At 37.3% G+C, this 16,036-nt stretch overlaps 1 protein-coding gene across 1 annotated transcript in view; it reads right to left on the reverse strand.

Annotated features, from left to right (window-relative positions):
- Positions 1–557: 557 nt before the first annotated feature.
- LOC149018902 (DNA topoisomerase, type IA, core) overlaps positions 558–16,036 on the reverse strand; it is a 62,222-nt gene continuing 46,743 nt past the window's right edge. The window contains exons 9-15 of the mRNA XM_089153018.1: positions 15,196–15,275; positions 14,618–14,896; positions 12,892–13,060; positions 12,598–12,726; positions 12,299–12,511; positions 3,996–4,175; positions 558–2,010 (exon numbers count right to left, since the gene is read on the reverse strand). Coding sequence (XP_089009144.1) covers positions 1,357–2,010; positions 3,996–4,175; positions 12,299–12,511; positions 12,598–12,726; positions 12,892–13,060; positions 14,618–14,896; positions 15,196–15,275 — 1,704 coding nt within the window. The 3' untranslated portion in view covers positions 558–1,356. The remainder of the gene's footprint in view (positions 2,011–3,995; positions 4,176–12,298; positions 12,512–12,597; positions 12,727–12,891; positions 13,061–14,617; positions 14,897–15,195; positions 15,276–16,036) is intronic.

Genomic DNA, 16,036 nt, shown 5'->3' on the forward strand with positions numbered 1-16,036 from the left:
ATCAGCAGTTAGGTATAAGACATTGGTTTCCATGTTTCACCTCTAAAGCACTGTCGCAACAAGGTCTAATCCTAACAACCTTAAGCCTGATCCTAGTCCTGATTAGGGGCTCAGGATGAGTAGAGGTCATCAAAGCCAAACTTCCACCACTAGAAGCAACACTCATAAACCACCACCATTACTATATTTTGAACTTGTGTATGTTATAATCTCCTTTGCTCAACTAAACCAGAAGATAGCAATGACAGAACCACTTCCAATTGATTAAACTTCAGGTTTATAGTTCCTTGGATACAATTCTAAAATAGGAAACGCTTCCTTTCTCTGAGTGTACAAAAATCTAGTACCCAAAAAAAAAAAAAAAATTTGTAGCATATGAACCAACCCATGAAACCCACGATGAAATGATTTCATTTGGCTCCTAAAATGTCTTGAACCTCATTGTAGAAGTACATGATTTGGCTGTCAAAAATCCCTCTGAGCCCCCCCGCCCCCTCTTTTGGCTGCTGTCTCCAACAGCTTAATTCTAGAAAGGCTCAAATGAGTTGGAAATTGATTGATGCGTCCATATGAGCCCCCCTGACCATAATAACTCTTCACATGCCTAAATAGTTTCATATGTTCTTGAAAGAAGTCATGCTCCAGTTGTTAAATGATAGATTTGTAATTAGCATTGCCCATGGACTTGTAGTTCATTAAGTCAAGTGGAACTTTTGTGGACAACATTGCAGATATGATGTTTTCCTGGGTTACTTTTTAAACTACATCAACAAATTAATGAGAGAAGCTACTATTCCAGTTCTCCTAAACCAGCACTGATAAACCATGGAATAAGATGTAGTAGTTTTATGTAGGCTCCATTTACAACTCAAAATAACAAGATTAACAACGTCAAACACCTTGAGAATGTACAACATAATTCAAATGCAAGCCATGTAATATAAAAATTTAGCAAATTAGCCCACCTACATTTGATGTATCAAAAACCGCCGTATCGAAATGTCAAACCCAATACACAAACAGATAATAACGAGCATACCTTTGCGCGGTAGTGTCCCACACTAGAATCTGTAATGCAGATCTGTTTGACCAGAGCTTGTCCTGCCGGAGCGGACGACACTAAAACATTGATGTTCAACATTTTGTACAAATGCATCCTCCTTGAGTTAACCTCATCTTCTGCCATGTCAAACCAACGCTCTTTTTTTCCGCAAAGACTAATAAGCAATGAAACCATGTTCTTTGGCATTGACGAGAAGATTTAGTCTGACAGCGAAGGGAGACAGAAAAATGTTGGATATCATGAAATTTTGGAGATGCTAACCTTCAAAAGTCCAAGCTCGCAATTCATAGATTTCAGAAATCTCGAAAGCTCATCCTAGGGTCCTCCCGTTTCCCACCAGTTCTTCCTCTTCCCCTACTGCCTCCTCTACCTCTTCCCCTTCCCCTTCCCCTTGCTCTCCCTCCCGTGCGTCTGAAGAATGATTTTCCATGCTTCATCTCCACGAGAGAATGCAGCAGCTCATCACAGAGAATACAACCAGAATACAAAGTAGCCCCATCACTGAGAGGTGTTGTTTTCTTATTAAAGTCCACTTCTAATATTGTAGAGTCGCACTCAGGACAGCGTTTTCCTGTTGTTGAGATACGATGGGCTCCCTGAGGAAGGAAAACAAGGCAGTTGCACATATTGCAATAAAGCCGCCACTTGGGAGCACTCACTGGATCAAGAACAAGCGTGCCATTGCACTCGGGACAGGCACACACTCCTTGAGCTATCATAGAATGCCGGCATGTTGGATGTGGGCAGAGAAAGCAGGGCATTCCAGCCCCCTTGCCCAACTTTCCTGAGCTTCCTTGTTTGAGTGCACCAAAAAGTGTGTCTATACCTTCAAATGGAGGGTTGTTGTAGCAGTAAGGACAGAGAGGGAATGATTTCGCTTCTGGGCCAGCCATGGAGAAGATTAATAGCTCATAATTGTCCAGAGGGCATACAAGTTCCTTGTAGAGCTGCAGCAGAACATAACCAATAGATAGATTAGATAATTCATCTCGAGAAGGACAAGGGTATTAAAATGCTACAAGTCATTTTTAACATGCAGAAGGATGAACGATGTAAGGAATCCCAAAAGGATTAAAAAATGTTGTCATCAAACGGATAGAGAGAAAAATTATTAACTATTTCATTAGGTCTCTAGTTCAGAGAGATTCACGTTACAAGTGTTTTAGCTGGAATAGTAGCACCTCTCTTGAAATCCATATATGATTACTAAGCTAAATAATCTTTTCTTTCCTCCCTTGGTCAACTTCAATGACAACTGGAAATTCAGATACAACAAGAAGAAGGAGCCTTTTCCCAACAAAATGGGGTCGGCCACATGGATCCTTGCTTTGTAATCAACTCTATTTGAGAACATACTAGATATAAGGCCTAAGCTATGCATATCCTTTCTCACTTCTCTTAAGGTCATCTTACCTCTGCTCCTAGTTCTCCTAATTCCATCGATCTAGATTAAATCTAACAAAATAGAAATCAGCACTTAATCCCACATAGTACTCAAATTCCTGATATTTGGGGTGATAGAATCCCTAAACTACTAAAGCCCACAGCCCACATATGACCCATTGGACACTGAAAATGAACATACAGTTCCCTTCTTGGTCCAGTACAATAGCCTGATTTGCTGCTGGCTTTCATGTTCTTCTGAATTGCATCAGCAACATCTGCAGAACTAGATACATATAGTAGTACTGTTCAATCATGTCTGCAACAGAACCTACAGTTTAGAAAGACAGCAGTAGAAAGTAGAAACAATGAAGAGGAGTGAAGATGAAGGAATACATGATCTCTCCTCCCTATGCATGCTTTAGTTATAATCAAAGACCCAAGCTTAGTTAAGGAATACTCTTTTAAACTGAGTTACATCAAAAAGAATACGTAGATATTACATTCAAAAAATAAAAAACTACTCAAAAAGTTACCAGATTAGAGAGAGATTCAAATATCCTCAGATATGGTTACAAGATCTTCAAATTTACTATCCTAAAATAGACTTGCTTGACAGCCAAGCAACAAGAAGGAAAGGAGACTAAATAATCGCAATATTAGGAACAACTATGACCTAGCAATAGAAAAGGATATATAAAATTATTGTTCATGTGAACAGTACTTGTGAAAACTGTGTGCTACACTGTTCACGTCAACAGTTCCGTGAACACTTAATCAAGACTTCTAACAATATCCAAACAGCTAAAATGGAAAATGAAATAATGATAAGCAAACATGACTGCCAGGGAGAGAAATGGTTCCTGACAAACTAAACAACACTTAAGTACCAACTACCAACAGAATTACAGCCTATGAAAAATCAAAGATATTCACTAATTGTTCCATAGAGACTGGGTGACATTTGTCAAACAATGCAAAGGTTTTATATAGTTAATTTATTTTGGGGGGGGGGGGGGGAGTGCAGAACTCCTGCATGTTCAAAAACTCCTCTTCCCACTCCCCAGCCCCCAGCCTTCTCTAAAACGCATCACCAATTACGAATTTTTCAAATGGGTACATAGAATAGAAAATACGGTCGGAGAGCTAACTTTGGATGGATTCATCCAATGGCTGTGTACTACAAGTGCAAAAGTCTACACGAGGTGTCTCAGCAATACAGATAAGATTTTGAATCAGCCACATCACTGATAAGAACTATTTGGATGTTTCAGTAAAGGTCCCTTCACCGGACAGATCAACAGTGTAATGGTATCAACTACAAATGGAACAGCATAATGAACATTGAATCTCATGATATCCTCCAAATTGTTTTTTTGTATCTCTCGGGGGGGGGGCGCATCACAGGGGGGGCACTTCTCATAGAACACAACAAATATCTATAAATCATACTCAAATAAATTCAATTTAGAAGGTAGATGGTGAATTCACACCCACCCTCTTCTCTCAGCATTCAAAAATTGGAATCATTCGTAAGGGAATAGATTACCTTAATGATGCCATTCTGAGGAACATAGTGGACCTCCTCACATGTGCCACAGTATAGGCGAGATGGTTGGCTGGAGATGTACTTCATGTACCGGAGACATTTCCCACATTTGCTTAGTAAACGCCCTGAATCTGCTAGTGGAGAGAATTGTGCTTCAAATAATGCATCCATGCTCTCAATCTGTACCGGAAGAGAGAGAAAAAAAATTCAACAAAAGGGAAGGAGCAGACTATGGAGATATGAATGGGCATACAGCTGAAAGTTGGACACAGACACCAAATTTCATGGCAAAACTAGCTGACCAAGATAGTATCAGTAGATATTTTCTTCATTTATAATTTTTTTTTTTTTATATTTCTTTTTGGGATGAATAATATCCTATTAACAAAAAAAAATACTGCACAAGAGCTAAAAGCCCAATGAAAAAAAATAAATGAATCTCCCAAGGGGCACTACCTTACAACCATTAAAAACCCCATTGTTCCTTAAAAAGCACATCCCTAGAATTAGAGACATACCCCTTTGAAATCCAAATCACCCTATATTTCAAAAGAAAGAGCATCCTAGATCTTCTAGAAAGTCCTAGACTTCCCTACCCAGTTCCTCAGATTTCTCCACCAACAAATATGATAAACTGTAGCTGCAAACACTAGTTTACCCACTTTATCAATGTCAGTGATTCCTGCAAACTCTTTATTTATCCACCATTCCACCTCCAACTTCTTTGGAAAGTCTGGAAACTCAATCCATCATGACACATCTCTTTTGCTCCCCTTCCCAGACTTTACCTGATACTGAGCATCTAGAAAACCAAGCCGTCAAGGGTAGGGGTGTAAAATGATAGGCTTCGGATCAGATAGTGGCAATACCATAGCTGCATCCTATTACTATTCGGACGGATTCAGACAGTATCCTATCAGTTTCTGGGTGGATTAAGTCGGATTCAGATGATATTTGGATAGTCACCTTTTTAATAAAGATTCTCCTAAATGGGTATGAATGCCATCTTTACCATTTTATTAATTAGGTCAGAGTTGAAATTTGTGAACTTAGCCACTTTCCTTTCTTTCGTCCTTAGTCTTTGACTTTTTAACTTTTTTTTACTTTTGATTTTCATTTGTATTTATTTTAATAGAAGATCTTAAAAAATAACCACATATCATAAATTCAAAATATATAAAAGTAAGAAAACAAATCCAACAAAGTAACTTAATCAGATAATTGATCAGTCAGACAATAATTGGTCTGGAAGGGATAGTACCATATCCATTTCCCATTAAATAATAGGATGGATTTGGATTCCCCTGCATAGATACGAATGTGGATTATGGTTATCCATTTGCAATCCTAGTCAAGACCTTCCACACCAATCCAGCAAAAGGAACATCCAGGATTTACATTTAAACATCTTATATTCAGGAGATTCGTCATGGGAAGTCCTCTCCACAGAATAAAAGAATGTTTTGGAAATGCTGTGGAGTAAGCTACATGATTTCTTATACAACAACTCTCCTACAGGGTCTGGCAATAAATATCTCAGTCACAACAACTCTCCTACAGGGTGTAGCACTAAATATCTCTAGTCACTCCGTCCACGGAGAACTAGATCTAGATTCTCCCTAATTTCTCTCAAGTGTCAACTCTGCAATAAAAGGCACTCTTTTCTCCCAATCCCTTTCAGGATATCCGTCACAGAGCCATTAAGTAGCCCTAAAACAATCGGGTGTCCTCACAATATTCATTTAAATAATATTCATCTGGGTGCCAACTATCCAACCAAAACCAACTAAGGTGGCCACTTTCAATTCTCATCATCATTTTCTTCTCCAGATTGAGCCTTAGTCTCACGTTTTTCTTCCAAGAGCCAGATGAATCATGAATACAATTTTCATCACCATCTCCTTCTCCAGATATGGCCTTAATTTCAGCATTTTCTTCCAAGACCAAAAGGAATTAGGAATAAACTTGTCATCCAGAGAGTCTCTTTGTAAGTATTTCAACTTGATCTATTTCCTTTTCTTTTGTTCCTTTTTTTCTCTGTTGGATGAATAACTGGACCTATTTTCACCCACAGAAAATCATAAAACACCACAACCTTCCACATTGACTGGGTGCAGTCTGCCTTGCTAGAATCTTTCATCCTTCTAATTCCCAGCCCATCTTCCTTCTATGGTACACACAACACTGCCCAACTAATACAAAGCAAAAAGGTGCTAAAATCCATTCCTATCCAAAGGAATGTAATCATAAGAGGTTCTAGTTTTCCACACTGTAAATCAACCTAAAGTATGGGTGACTAGGTTGAACTAGTGAATTGTTACCTCTTTGTCATTTTAATAGAACAAGTATAAAAGTAAGAAGTAAATTCACATTCACAAGCAACAAAAGGTTTTATAGTGGTCTAACTCCATCGAGTCTACATCCTCTCTAACCTTGAGAGAATTCCACTAGTGATTCATTTTCAATACAATATGTGGGGAAACAACAACTTTACAATCTTGTAATGCACAAGAGAATCACATTCACAAGCAACAAAAGGTTTTATAGTGGTCTAACTCCATCGAGTCTACATCCTCTCTAACCTTGAGAGAATTCCACTAGTGATTCATTTTCAATACAATATGTGGGGAACAACAACTTTACAATCTTGTAATGCACAAGAGAATCACATTCACAAGCAACAAAAGGTTTTATAGTGGTCTAACTCCATCGAGTCTACATCCTCTCTAACCTTGAGACAATTCCACTAGTGATTCATTTTCAATACAATATGTGGGGAAGCAACAACTTTACAATCTTGTAATGCACAAGATTACCTTGACAAATCTTGCTTAAAGAGTACCCAATCTCTTGAGGACAAGAGAGTACTTGTTCTTGACTCTTAGTCTGGTTTCGAGTCCAAGTATACAGCCAACAAACTTGAAAGTGAATGTGATAGTATTGAAGGGTATGACAGAGTACCCTTGGAGTGATTAATGATGCACAACAATAAAATGAAGATTTAATGCATCAATAGTCTCTTCAAGTAATTCTTCTAATGAAGCTTTCAGTTCATTGCAATAAGCTCCTCAATAAAAATAACAGAACTAAAAGAGATTTTGGACTAATCAAGGAGAAGAAGCTTGGAAGACGCAAGCTTGAAAGATAGGCTAACACTATTTTGGAGTGTAAGCCACCGTGAATTGTCTCTTGATGCCTTCTTAATTACAAAATTTAACGAAGTCATCCCCTGTATATTCTCCACTATTGTCCGTCCTGAGGCACTTGATTTTCTTCTCAATTTCTCGTTCAATTTGCGCTTTAAATGTTTTGAAAACTTAAAACACATCTGACTTCTTCTTGATCGGAAACACCCAACATCTTCTGGAATAATCATCAATAAAAGATACAAAGTACCTTGCTCCTCCCAGAGATGTAACAAGTGCTTGCCAAACATCAAAATGAACTAATTCCAGAATACTTTTACTTCTGGAAGCAGATGCATTGTAACACAGTGCTCACCAAAGGGTAATGAAACCAACCTTTGTGAGGCCCGGGAGTAATTTCCGTTCGGCGAGAACCATCAACCCTTGCTCTGACATGTGGCCCAATTTTTTATGCCACACTTTTGTCATCTCTTCCGCAGTACCGGTTGATGCAACTGATGCTTCTGCCTCTAGACACGTTTCTCTCATTAATTTGTACAAATTTGCAATGCCCCTTTCAGCCTTCATTACAACTAGCGCTCCTTTGACGATCTTCATCATTCAATTTTGGATGCGGGTCTTGCACCCAATTTCATCTAACTGTCCCAAAGACAATAGATTCTTCTTTAGGCCCTTCGCCGCATATTTTGAATAGTACGTATCATACCATCATACATCTTCAATTTGATGGCGTACCAATTCCAGCAATCTCCAAAGCATGATCATTTCTCATGTACACAGACCCTGTAGAGATAGGTTCATAAGTGTGAAACCAATCTCTGCGAGAGGTCATGTGCCATGTTGCTCCCGAATCCAAGATCCAAGCATCAGTGAGCTCCAAAATATCCTTGGATACCGTTGCTGCTTCGCTGTAAAAAAATATCTCCTTCAGCAATGCACCCTTGAGATGTTTCTGCCTTATCTACACACTTTTTTAATCGACACTCATTTCTAAGTATCCCCTTCTGCCACAATTATAGCAATTGAAATTCTTCTTACCCCTAGATTTTGACCTCCCTCGATTGTGACTCCCATTGGAACCACGTTCCATTGACCTTCCTCGCGTCATAGACAGAGCTTCTGCTAGTTGTGAGATTGCCTGTCTATATTCCCTGCTTTTTCGTCTATTTTCTTCTTCAAGAATTGCAGCAGCGACATCATCAAATATCAGATAATCAGAGAGGATATTACTGGTTAAATTGATGATAACTTGGTCATACGAATATGGAAGACTTTGGAGTAAAATTTAAGCATGTTCCTGTGGCATAACATTATGTCCAAACGTTAGAAGTTAAGAACATAACGAAGTCAGAGTATGTATATGTTCTGTAACTGATGTAGATTCTGACATCCGTGAGGTATACAACTTTCTCTTCAAGAAAATTTTGTTGTGAAGTGACTTGGCTTCATACAATTTGATGAGATGGTCCCAAACCTCCTTAGCAGTTTTCTTTTCTTTTATGCCTGCTAAAATATCATCAGATAATGCCAAATGCAAATTGGAAAATGCCATTGCATCTATTATGTTCCACTTTTCGTTATCTGTGATATCCGCTGGCCGATTATTGATGGCTTCCAGGCAATTATCCTTTATCAATAATGCTTTCATCTTCATCTTCCATAATGAGAATTTTGTGCCATCAAACTTGCCGATGTTGATCCTTGTTGCCATTGCTTCTATCATGAACTGTTGTTGACTACAGAATAACTCCCACTATTTCACGTGAAAAGTATCTCCTCACGTTACTTTCAACTAGTATATTTTTGAACTTCTATCATGAACTGTTGTTGACTACAGAATAACTCCCACTATTTCACGTAAAAAGTATCTCCTCACGTTATTTTCAACTGGTATATTTTTGAACCAAAGTACACCAGGAAAATTTTCAGGAAAGACTAGAGGGACACAACCAGTCCGCTTAAATACCAGACTCACAAAATTTTCCTAGACATGCACTTAATCACCTAATATACCTTTTCAGGATACCCGAAAAGAAAACAAACACGTGAATAATGACTTCAAAAAATTTCTGTAGCACCTCCGTAGGATGAAAACAAAACATTGCTCGATACCACCTGTTGGGTAATGAAAAAAACCCACCGAATAGAACAATCAGCAAATAATAGAAAAGAACACAAGATTTTACGTGGAAAACCCTTAAACGGAAAAAACCACTGGCAAGAGAGAAATCCCCTATAGATAAAGAAATATACAAGAGGGAATATTTTGGGATGAATTATATGTGGAGGGGGAGGCATCATTTTATAGCCTCTCCCCATCCTACCTTCTCCTACATCTACTCGAACTGGGACTAAAACTCTCAAGAAACTCCCACTTCTTTTCGATGTGGGATAACAACTCCCACTTCTACTAGATGTTGGACTAAGACTATACAACACTTTCCTATTTTGCTTTCCCCTAGCCAAGTATGAGACCATTGCCTTCTTGATCTCTGGGGGCACCTTTTTGCATTATGTTACATCTTTACTTCCCCCAGCTAGATGCACCTTAAATCTAGTGGCCCCACCTCCTCTTATATGTTTCTTGCAATATTTGCAAACACGCTTCTTCCTATCAGTTGTCAGTGGCCTCTCGTGTTGTCAAGCTATGTCTGACATCTTTTAAAAAGAGTGCTTGATACAAAAAATACACACTAAGTATCTTAAAAAGCATAACAATGAGCTCAAAAAGTTACATACATGAATCTATAAATAATTCCCTATTTTTAAATATATAACAGATATTAATTAGCATTTTTCTAATATTTAAATATAGTTTTTTCTAATATTTTAATATTTTTTAAACAATTAAAATTAATAACTGGTAACAAAAAGTCTAATTCAACACCATCACATCATAGATGAAGTGATGGTGTCTCACATTCATCAATTTGAAGCTCATACAAGAGTATTTTAGGAATATACATATTTTAAATAATTTTTAAATACAAGAAGAAAAAAATAGTAGTAATATGCAAAAATTAATTTTAACTTCACATAATCATACATCAACACTCTAGGATAAACATACTTTAATTTGAAAGCAATCTAAGTTGATTTAAGGCATAAACAAAACAAAAATAAAAAATGGAGAACTTTGTCAACTCACTTTGTTTGATTCTCAAAAACCCAACAATGGAGGAGCATTAGTGGAGTAGGAATGCAAAGGAGCTACTAAAAATAAGGTGAAATGGGGGTAGAATCCAAGAAACTGAGAAAAAAATTGTTTCGGGTCAGAACTTGAAGAGGTGGAATGGGTTCATAGGTTCCACTCAAAACAAATATGTTTTATAACTAGGAATGTGTCGTTTCCTATGACTTGTGAGTACAAAATTTCGTATTGTTTCGACCGAAATTCCATACCGTTTTGGTCGAAACAATTAATTCAACGAAATAATTTGCATTTCATTTTGATTTCAAAAAAATGCAGAAATTTTAAGGGAAGTTTATTCCATGATCTCAATTACAATTTACAAATTACAAATTATAATCACAACCCCTTGAAATTCTTGAAATTTCACCAAAGTAATAAAATTTCGTTGCAATTCACTCAATTGACTCAATTTGTTTTAGAAGATGTTTTGTCCCGAGAGGCACAAGATGCTCGAAATTTCGCAAAATTTAGTATCATGGAATTGGAAGGGTCTTGAACATAAAGCAATATTCACAATGCAATTAAAGCCAGCAAGGTGCCTGGCCATCTAGATGCACCTTGACAACTATGAACCCAACTGTTGGCCGGCCTTGGTATTTTAAGTACCTAGCATACCAATTAGGTCCATTAAGTCGACTTTCAGCCCCATCAGCTGTACGAATTGAGAAATCCATTCTGCCCAAGTTTCTGCCATATATTATAATATTGTTCCAATTTGCTTTTGGGTTTTTCCAAGTCAGTTTGCAGGTATTGTCTTTCCAGCCTGGGAGACCACAATATTGTCATTTCATACATATAAGCACTTTAGATGGGACAGGCTTAGCACTTTAAGAGTATCTCCCATGGTTTGAGATCAAGATCGAGACAGGGATCTTGATCACTCAAAAAATTGAGATCTCTATAAAGATATGGAAAATTTGCCAGCTCACTCGAGCCAACTTGATAGGTTTTAAGGCTCAGCTTGGGCTGGAATTTGGTATTTAGCCTATTTTAGGCCTCAGATTTGTGAGTGAACAAGTGTATGTACGAGTTCCAACTCAACCCTAAATCTAAACCGAAACGCTGAAAAGGTGAACATATAGACTTATAAGATTGAAAGACAACCATTACAAAACATATGTTACAGAACCTTTCTAAAACATAAGAACTTTTCATGATATTTTAAATTTAATTTTTTACAAAATATATTTTAATTCAAAAAGTTAAATACAGAAAAATAATTCATTCCCATTAAAATGTAGATTAAGCTTAAGATGTTCAACATATATTTAACCTACATCCAAACAACTAGAGTAGAACATAATTTTTGAAAATATTGAAGTTTGGGATGAACTCACCTTGCTTCAAGATTTGCTTCAGAATCAGTATATCTTTGTTGTAAAGGAGCTAAACACCTAGTTGATGCAGCCTAGGTAGAGATCCAACTATGTTTCCAGTGAAAAATCTGGCAAAATCACCAAAACCAGCAAGGGGGAAGAAGTATTGTTGAGACAGGTCAAGATCGAACAAGATATCTTGATCTCCACTTGTCTCAACCGAGATAAGGCATATCTAAAGGGTGGGCTGAAACTAAGATCTCAACTTGACCAAGATCTTGGCCTTTTTAGTTTCGCAGGATATCTCGTCTCGAGATCTCAAAAAAAAAAAAAGAGATCTTGGGACCTTGAACCATGATATCTCCTTCGGGAAAAAGATATGCTCCACAGACAATAGTCTGATTGATGTGCTAGCCAAAGCTGGATGGTGTAGATCTCAATTTTATGTACAGTCAAAATTTAGGATTTAAATTTATATATTAACTGTGGGGTTTGATTGTTTGAGGCTTTTATTGTTCGTGTACAGTTGTACTCATGGTTAGCAACCATTATAAGTAAAATTATTAAATAAACTTTACTCTATGAGATGTGCAAATAAACTTAAACCTTGTATCGAAATTTAAATCAAAAGAAAGAAAATCACATCACCTGCTTAACAAAATAAGAGAACTTCCCTGTAAATTGCTGCAATACATGCTGCACAACACGAAAATGATCTGCCTGACCCTTTGCAATAAGGGTAATCTGGTGCTCGATGAAGCTGCGGATGTCTGGCAGACAAAGATCTGGATCAATACATTGATAACCTCTTATGAGGGTGATTCCCAGGGTTGTTGGTACCAACTTCCTTCCAGCTTGAACCTTCAATTTTGAAGCAAAGCATCAAAATTTGGAATAGAGGTTGTCACAAAGAGAGAGAGAGAGAGAGTGCATGCATGTTTACACACCTGCACGAAATTGCGCTCACATATGTTGTTAATATGTACAGAAATGGATGCATCTGTGCCTATACCATTCTTTTCCATAAGTGAAATCAGCTCACTTTCACTGAGGTATTCTGGAGGGGAAGTACTTCCCTAATATTTGAGGAATCATTAATTAGTAAAAGAACAAGAAAAATTCCTTCAAATCTTCATTTTTTATATCAAAATAATCTAGGCCTAATCTAGCATACTTGAACCAGAGAAGTTTAAATAACAACTAGAAACGTCAATGAGAACTGCTGAAAATGACAGATCTACCTCATACAGCTCAAGTTTTGTAATTTTTAACTTTTCCCCTTTTGTGAACTGAGGAAGCTTCTTCTCATTGACAGCCAACCATGGCATAATAGATGTAAAGCCTTTAACTGTAGCATGATACCCTATGCAGTGGAATAGTTCTCCACCAGTAGTGAATTCTACCTTCGTCCTGAATTAACCATGAAAGAAACCATATTATAGGAACGAGAGAAAAGCTTCCTGTTTTAACATCATCAAACCAAAGGGCTTTCAAGTTATGGCCTTGAAGAATGTAGTGGTTATGAGCTCTGTAAGAAAAATTTTGATGTAGTGGTTATGAGCTCTAAAAGAAAATTTTTGAGCAAACACATTTAATACGTGGTTGCTACATGCCACTGTTTTAAGCAAAGTACTGCCGTATGCTTCCCAAACATGCTCTAAAAAATGCAATAGGCTAGAGCCCCCGTTTAAGACATATTCTGTTTCTTTTTATGCCATTTTTTTTACCTTGGATTGGTTTTACAGAGTTTTACTTGATTCACCAGATCTCTCACCTGTGAATCTTGAATTTCTGACATTAAGATGACTCGAAGGGCTAGATTTTAGGGGTGTCAACGGGCTGGGTTGGCTCGAACCCTAACCCTACCCTGAAGACTAAAATTAAAGCCAAAGTCCAAGCCAACCCAATAAGGGTTTTAAAAAAGCCCAACCCTAACTTGGCCCTGTCAAGGCCCAACCCGGCCAGCCTGATTAACCCTAATAGGGTCGAGTAGGGTCAGATTGGCCCTGATGAACCCTGAAGGGTCAGGATGGCCCTATTTGACACTGACCTTGACCAGCATTTTTATTTGCAAATATCTCATTGGGAATTACTAATTAGGATCTAAATATTTGATTCTTAAGAATGTTTAGTTTAGCATTTTGTTTTAGTAGTTATAAATAGGTTGATAAAGGAAGGAACTGTCACGTGCCCTAGTTAAATGTCCATAATGTGGGCCCCACCAAGCCTGTGAAAACTGGGGTCATGACAGTTTGAGCATTGTTCACATGGGCAAATCCATTTTATATTATTTTTGTGTTGAAATTTGAAAGACACAACATGCACATACAGATCCTTTGGATTGCCAGGGTCACCAAATATAAGGCTTGAATGATTTACATATCCTAAGGTATCTCAAAAATGATCGATGTGGAACTCTCTCCCTCCCCCCCCCCCCAACCCCTCCTGAGTGTCTACAGTAGTACCGGGCAAGATTTTGAGTTACAATAGCAAAGACCAAGGACTGAGTCCTGCCTTCACACTACTTTTTCTCTTATCCTCACCATCCTCAAAGAAATAATAATAATAGTAACAACCTAACTTAATTTCATTAGAAGAAAAAAGTATTTACAGCAACACAGAGAAGGAATTCCAAAATGCAACCCAGAGATTACAACAAAAAGACTAAATAGTTTTCTTTTAAAATGCCATCAATCACCTCAAGAATTCTATAAACATTTCTAGGTCACAATCTGCAACTCCATGGAATTGCAAATTGATCATAAATATAAAAACCACATTCAATACATGATCAGTTTTGACCTCTCTCTTTTTACAATGGACTAATCATAAACAAACAATATCACAACAGTCAAAATCTCTCTAGGACATTATGCTTGATTTATATATTTGAAGATGCATTCCATTAGCATGAAACTATAAGAAGCCATATGCCAGTATAGGAAAAGATACATATGAAGTTATTACCTTTCATACTTGCAATCAGGACTCAGAGTTCCAATAAAATGTTGACAGATATACTGGTATAATCTCCAAGCATCATTGCCAAGCATATCCTCAGTTGCTGAACGCATGGGTGTTATGGGAGGATGATCACCTGCATCTGTACCCGATCGAGGTTTATGGAAACCATCCGCTAGAAGCATGCCAACGTATTCACCCCACGTTGGACTATTTTGTTGTGCTCTAAGAGTGCCTTTAAAATCAAACGAGGAAGGATAGGCAGTGCTCTCAGTACGTGGATAACTGCATGATTTCATTTACAATCAGTAAGTTAACTATTAAATCCAAGCATCTGATACTCAACTCGCAGACAAGATTGACAGACACTTGGAGACAGAAGTCCAGAAAAAATTTAGAAGGAAAAGGTAGTGCTTCAATGGCACATTAGCTTATGAGCCCTACAGCAAACAGAAGCCAATAGAGTAGAGAAAGAATATAATGTTTAGAGATACATTCAGCGAAAGCGTGTCCCTTAGTATCTGTGAGTTGTGACTGTATTTGTGTGTGTGTGCGCATGTGTGTGAGAAAGAGAGAAGAAAAACCTGATGAAACCCTGTGTGTATAAGCGTTCAGCTAGTTGCATAGTTGTTTGAGGTCCAAAGCCAAGTGCACTTGAAGCAACCTAAGTAAATGTATATCATATGAATAAGTTTTCAAAGGCTCTTTATTAGTACAATTACTTTTAGTTTAATTATAAAATCCATATACATAAGGCACAGCTTTAACACCTTTGATGAAAATAAGGGCAGAACCAACAAGCTACTCTAGGGGGGGAAAATCAGAGTTCCTCGGCATTCTTCAAATCCATATATTTAAGGAGGGGGGGGGGGAAAGAAGTCTTAATTTGGTCTAAAACAGAACTGTAAATTCAAAATTTATATATCGAGTTCGATTCTGAGCAAAATACCAAAAGTTCATCAGTTCAAGATAATTTAAAAAATCAAAAATAATGATCAATATAAAGAGTAACAAATTAACAATGTATAACATAACAATTGCAAAGGGACCCGATACAAATTGTGAGAAAAATGATTTGTATGGAATATTAGCCTATGAGACCATTCATGGATTGTGGCATTTGTTAATTTATCCAAATAAATGCATGAAATTACACTTTTTGTATATGTAAAGCACAATGATACGTCACTTTGTAACATCATTTCAAACATGTTATTCCAAAAGGTTGTCAATATTAAAACAGTGACACAATTTTTCCTGCTGATTTATGATTTCCCAGAATACCCATACTAGCTGCAAAGTGTTCTCATACTCATCTCCAATGCTTTGGCTGGTTTATATGGCCTGTGAGGGAAACAAACAGAACGCTAGGATATTAAGAGAAAGTGAACAGTAGTTAAGAATATTGAAAAAAAAATTTATATT

Source organism: Hakea prostrata, chromosome 4 (genome assembly GCF_041222555.1).
Source record: "Hakea prostrata isolate BN-2017 chromosome 4, UWA_Hpros_2, whole genome shotgun sequence".
NCBI classification, from domain to species: domain Eukaryota; kingdom Viridiplantae; phylum Streptophyta; class Magnoliopsida; order Proteales; family Proteaceae; genus Hakea; species Hakea prostrata.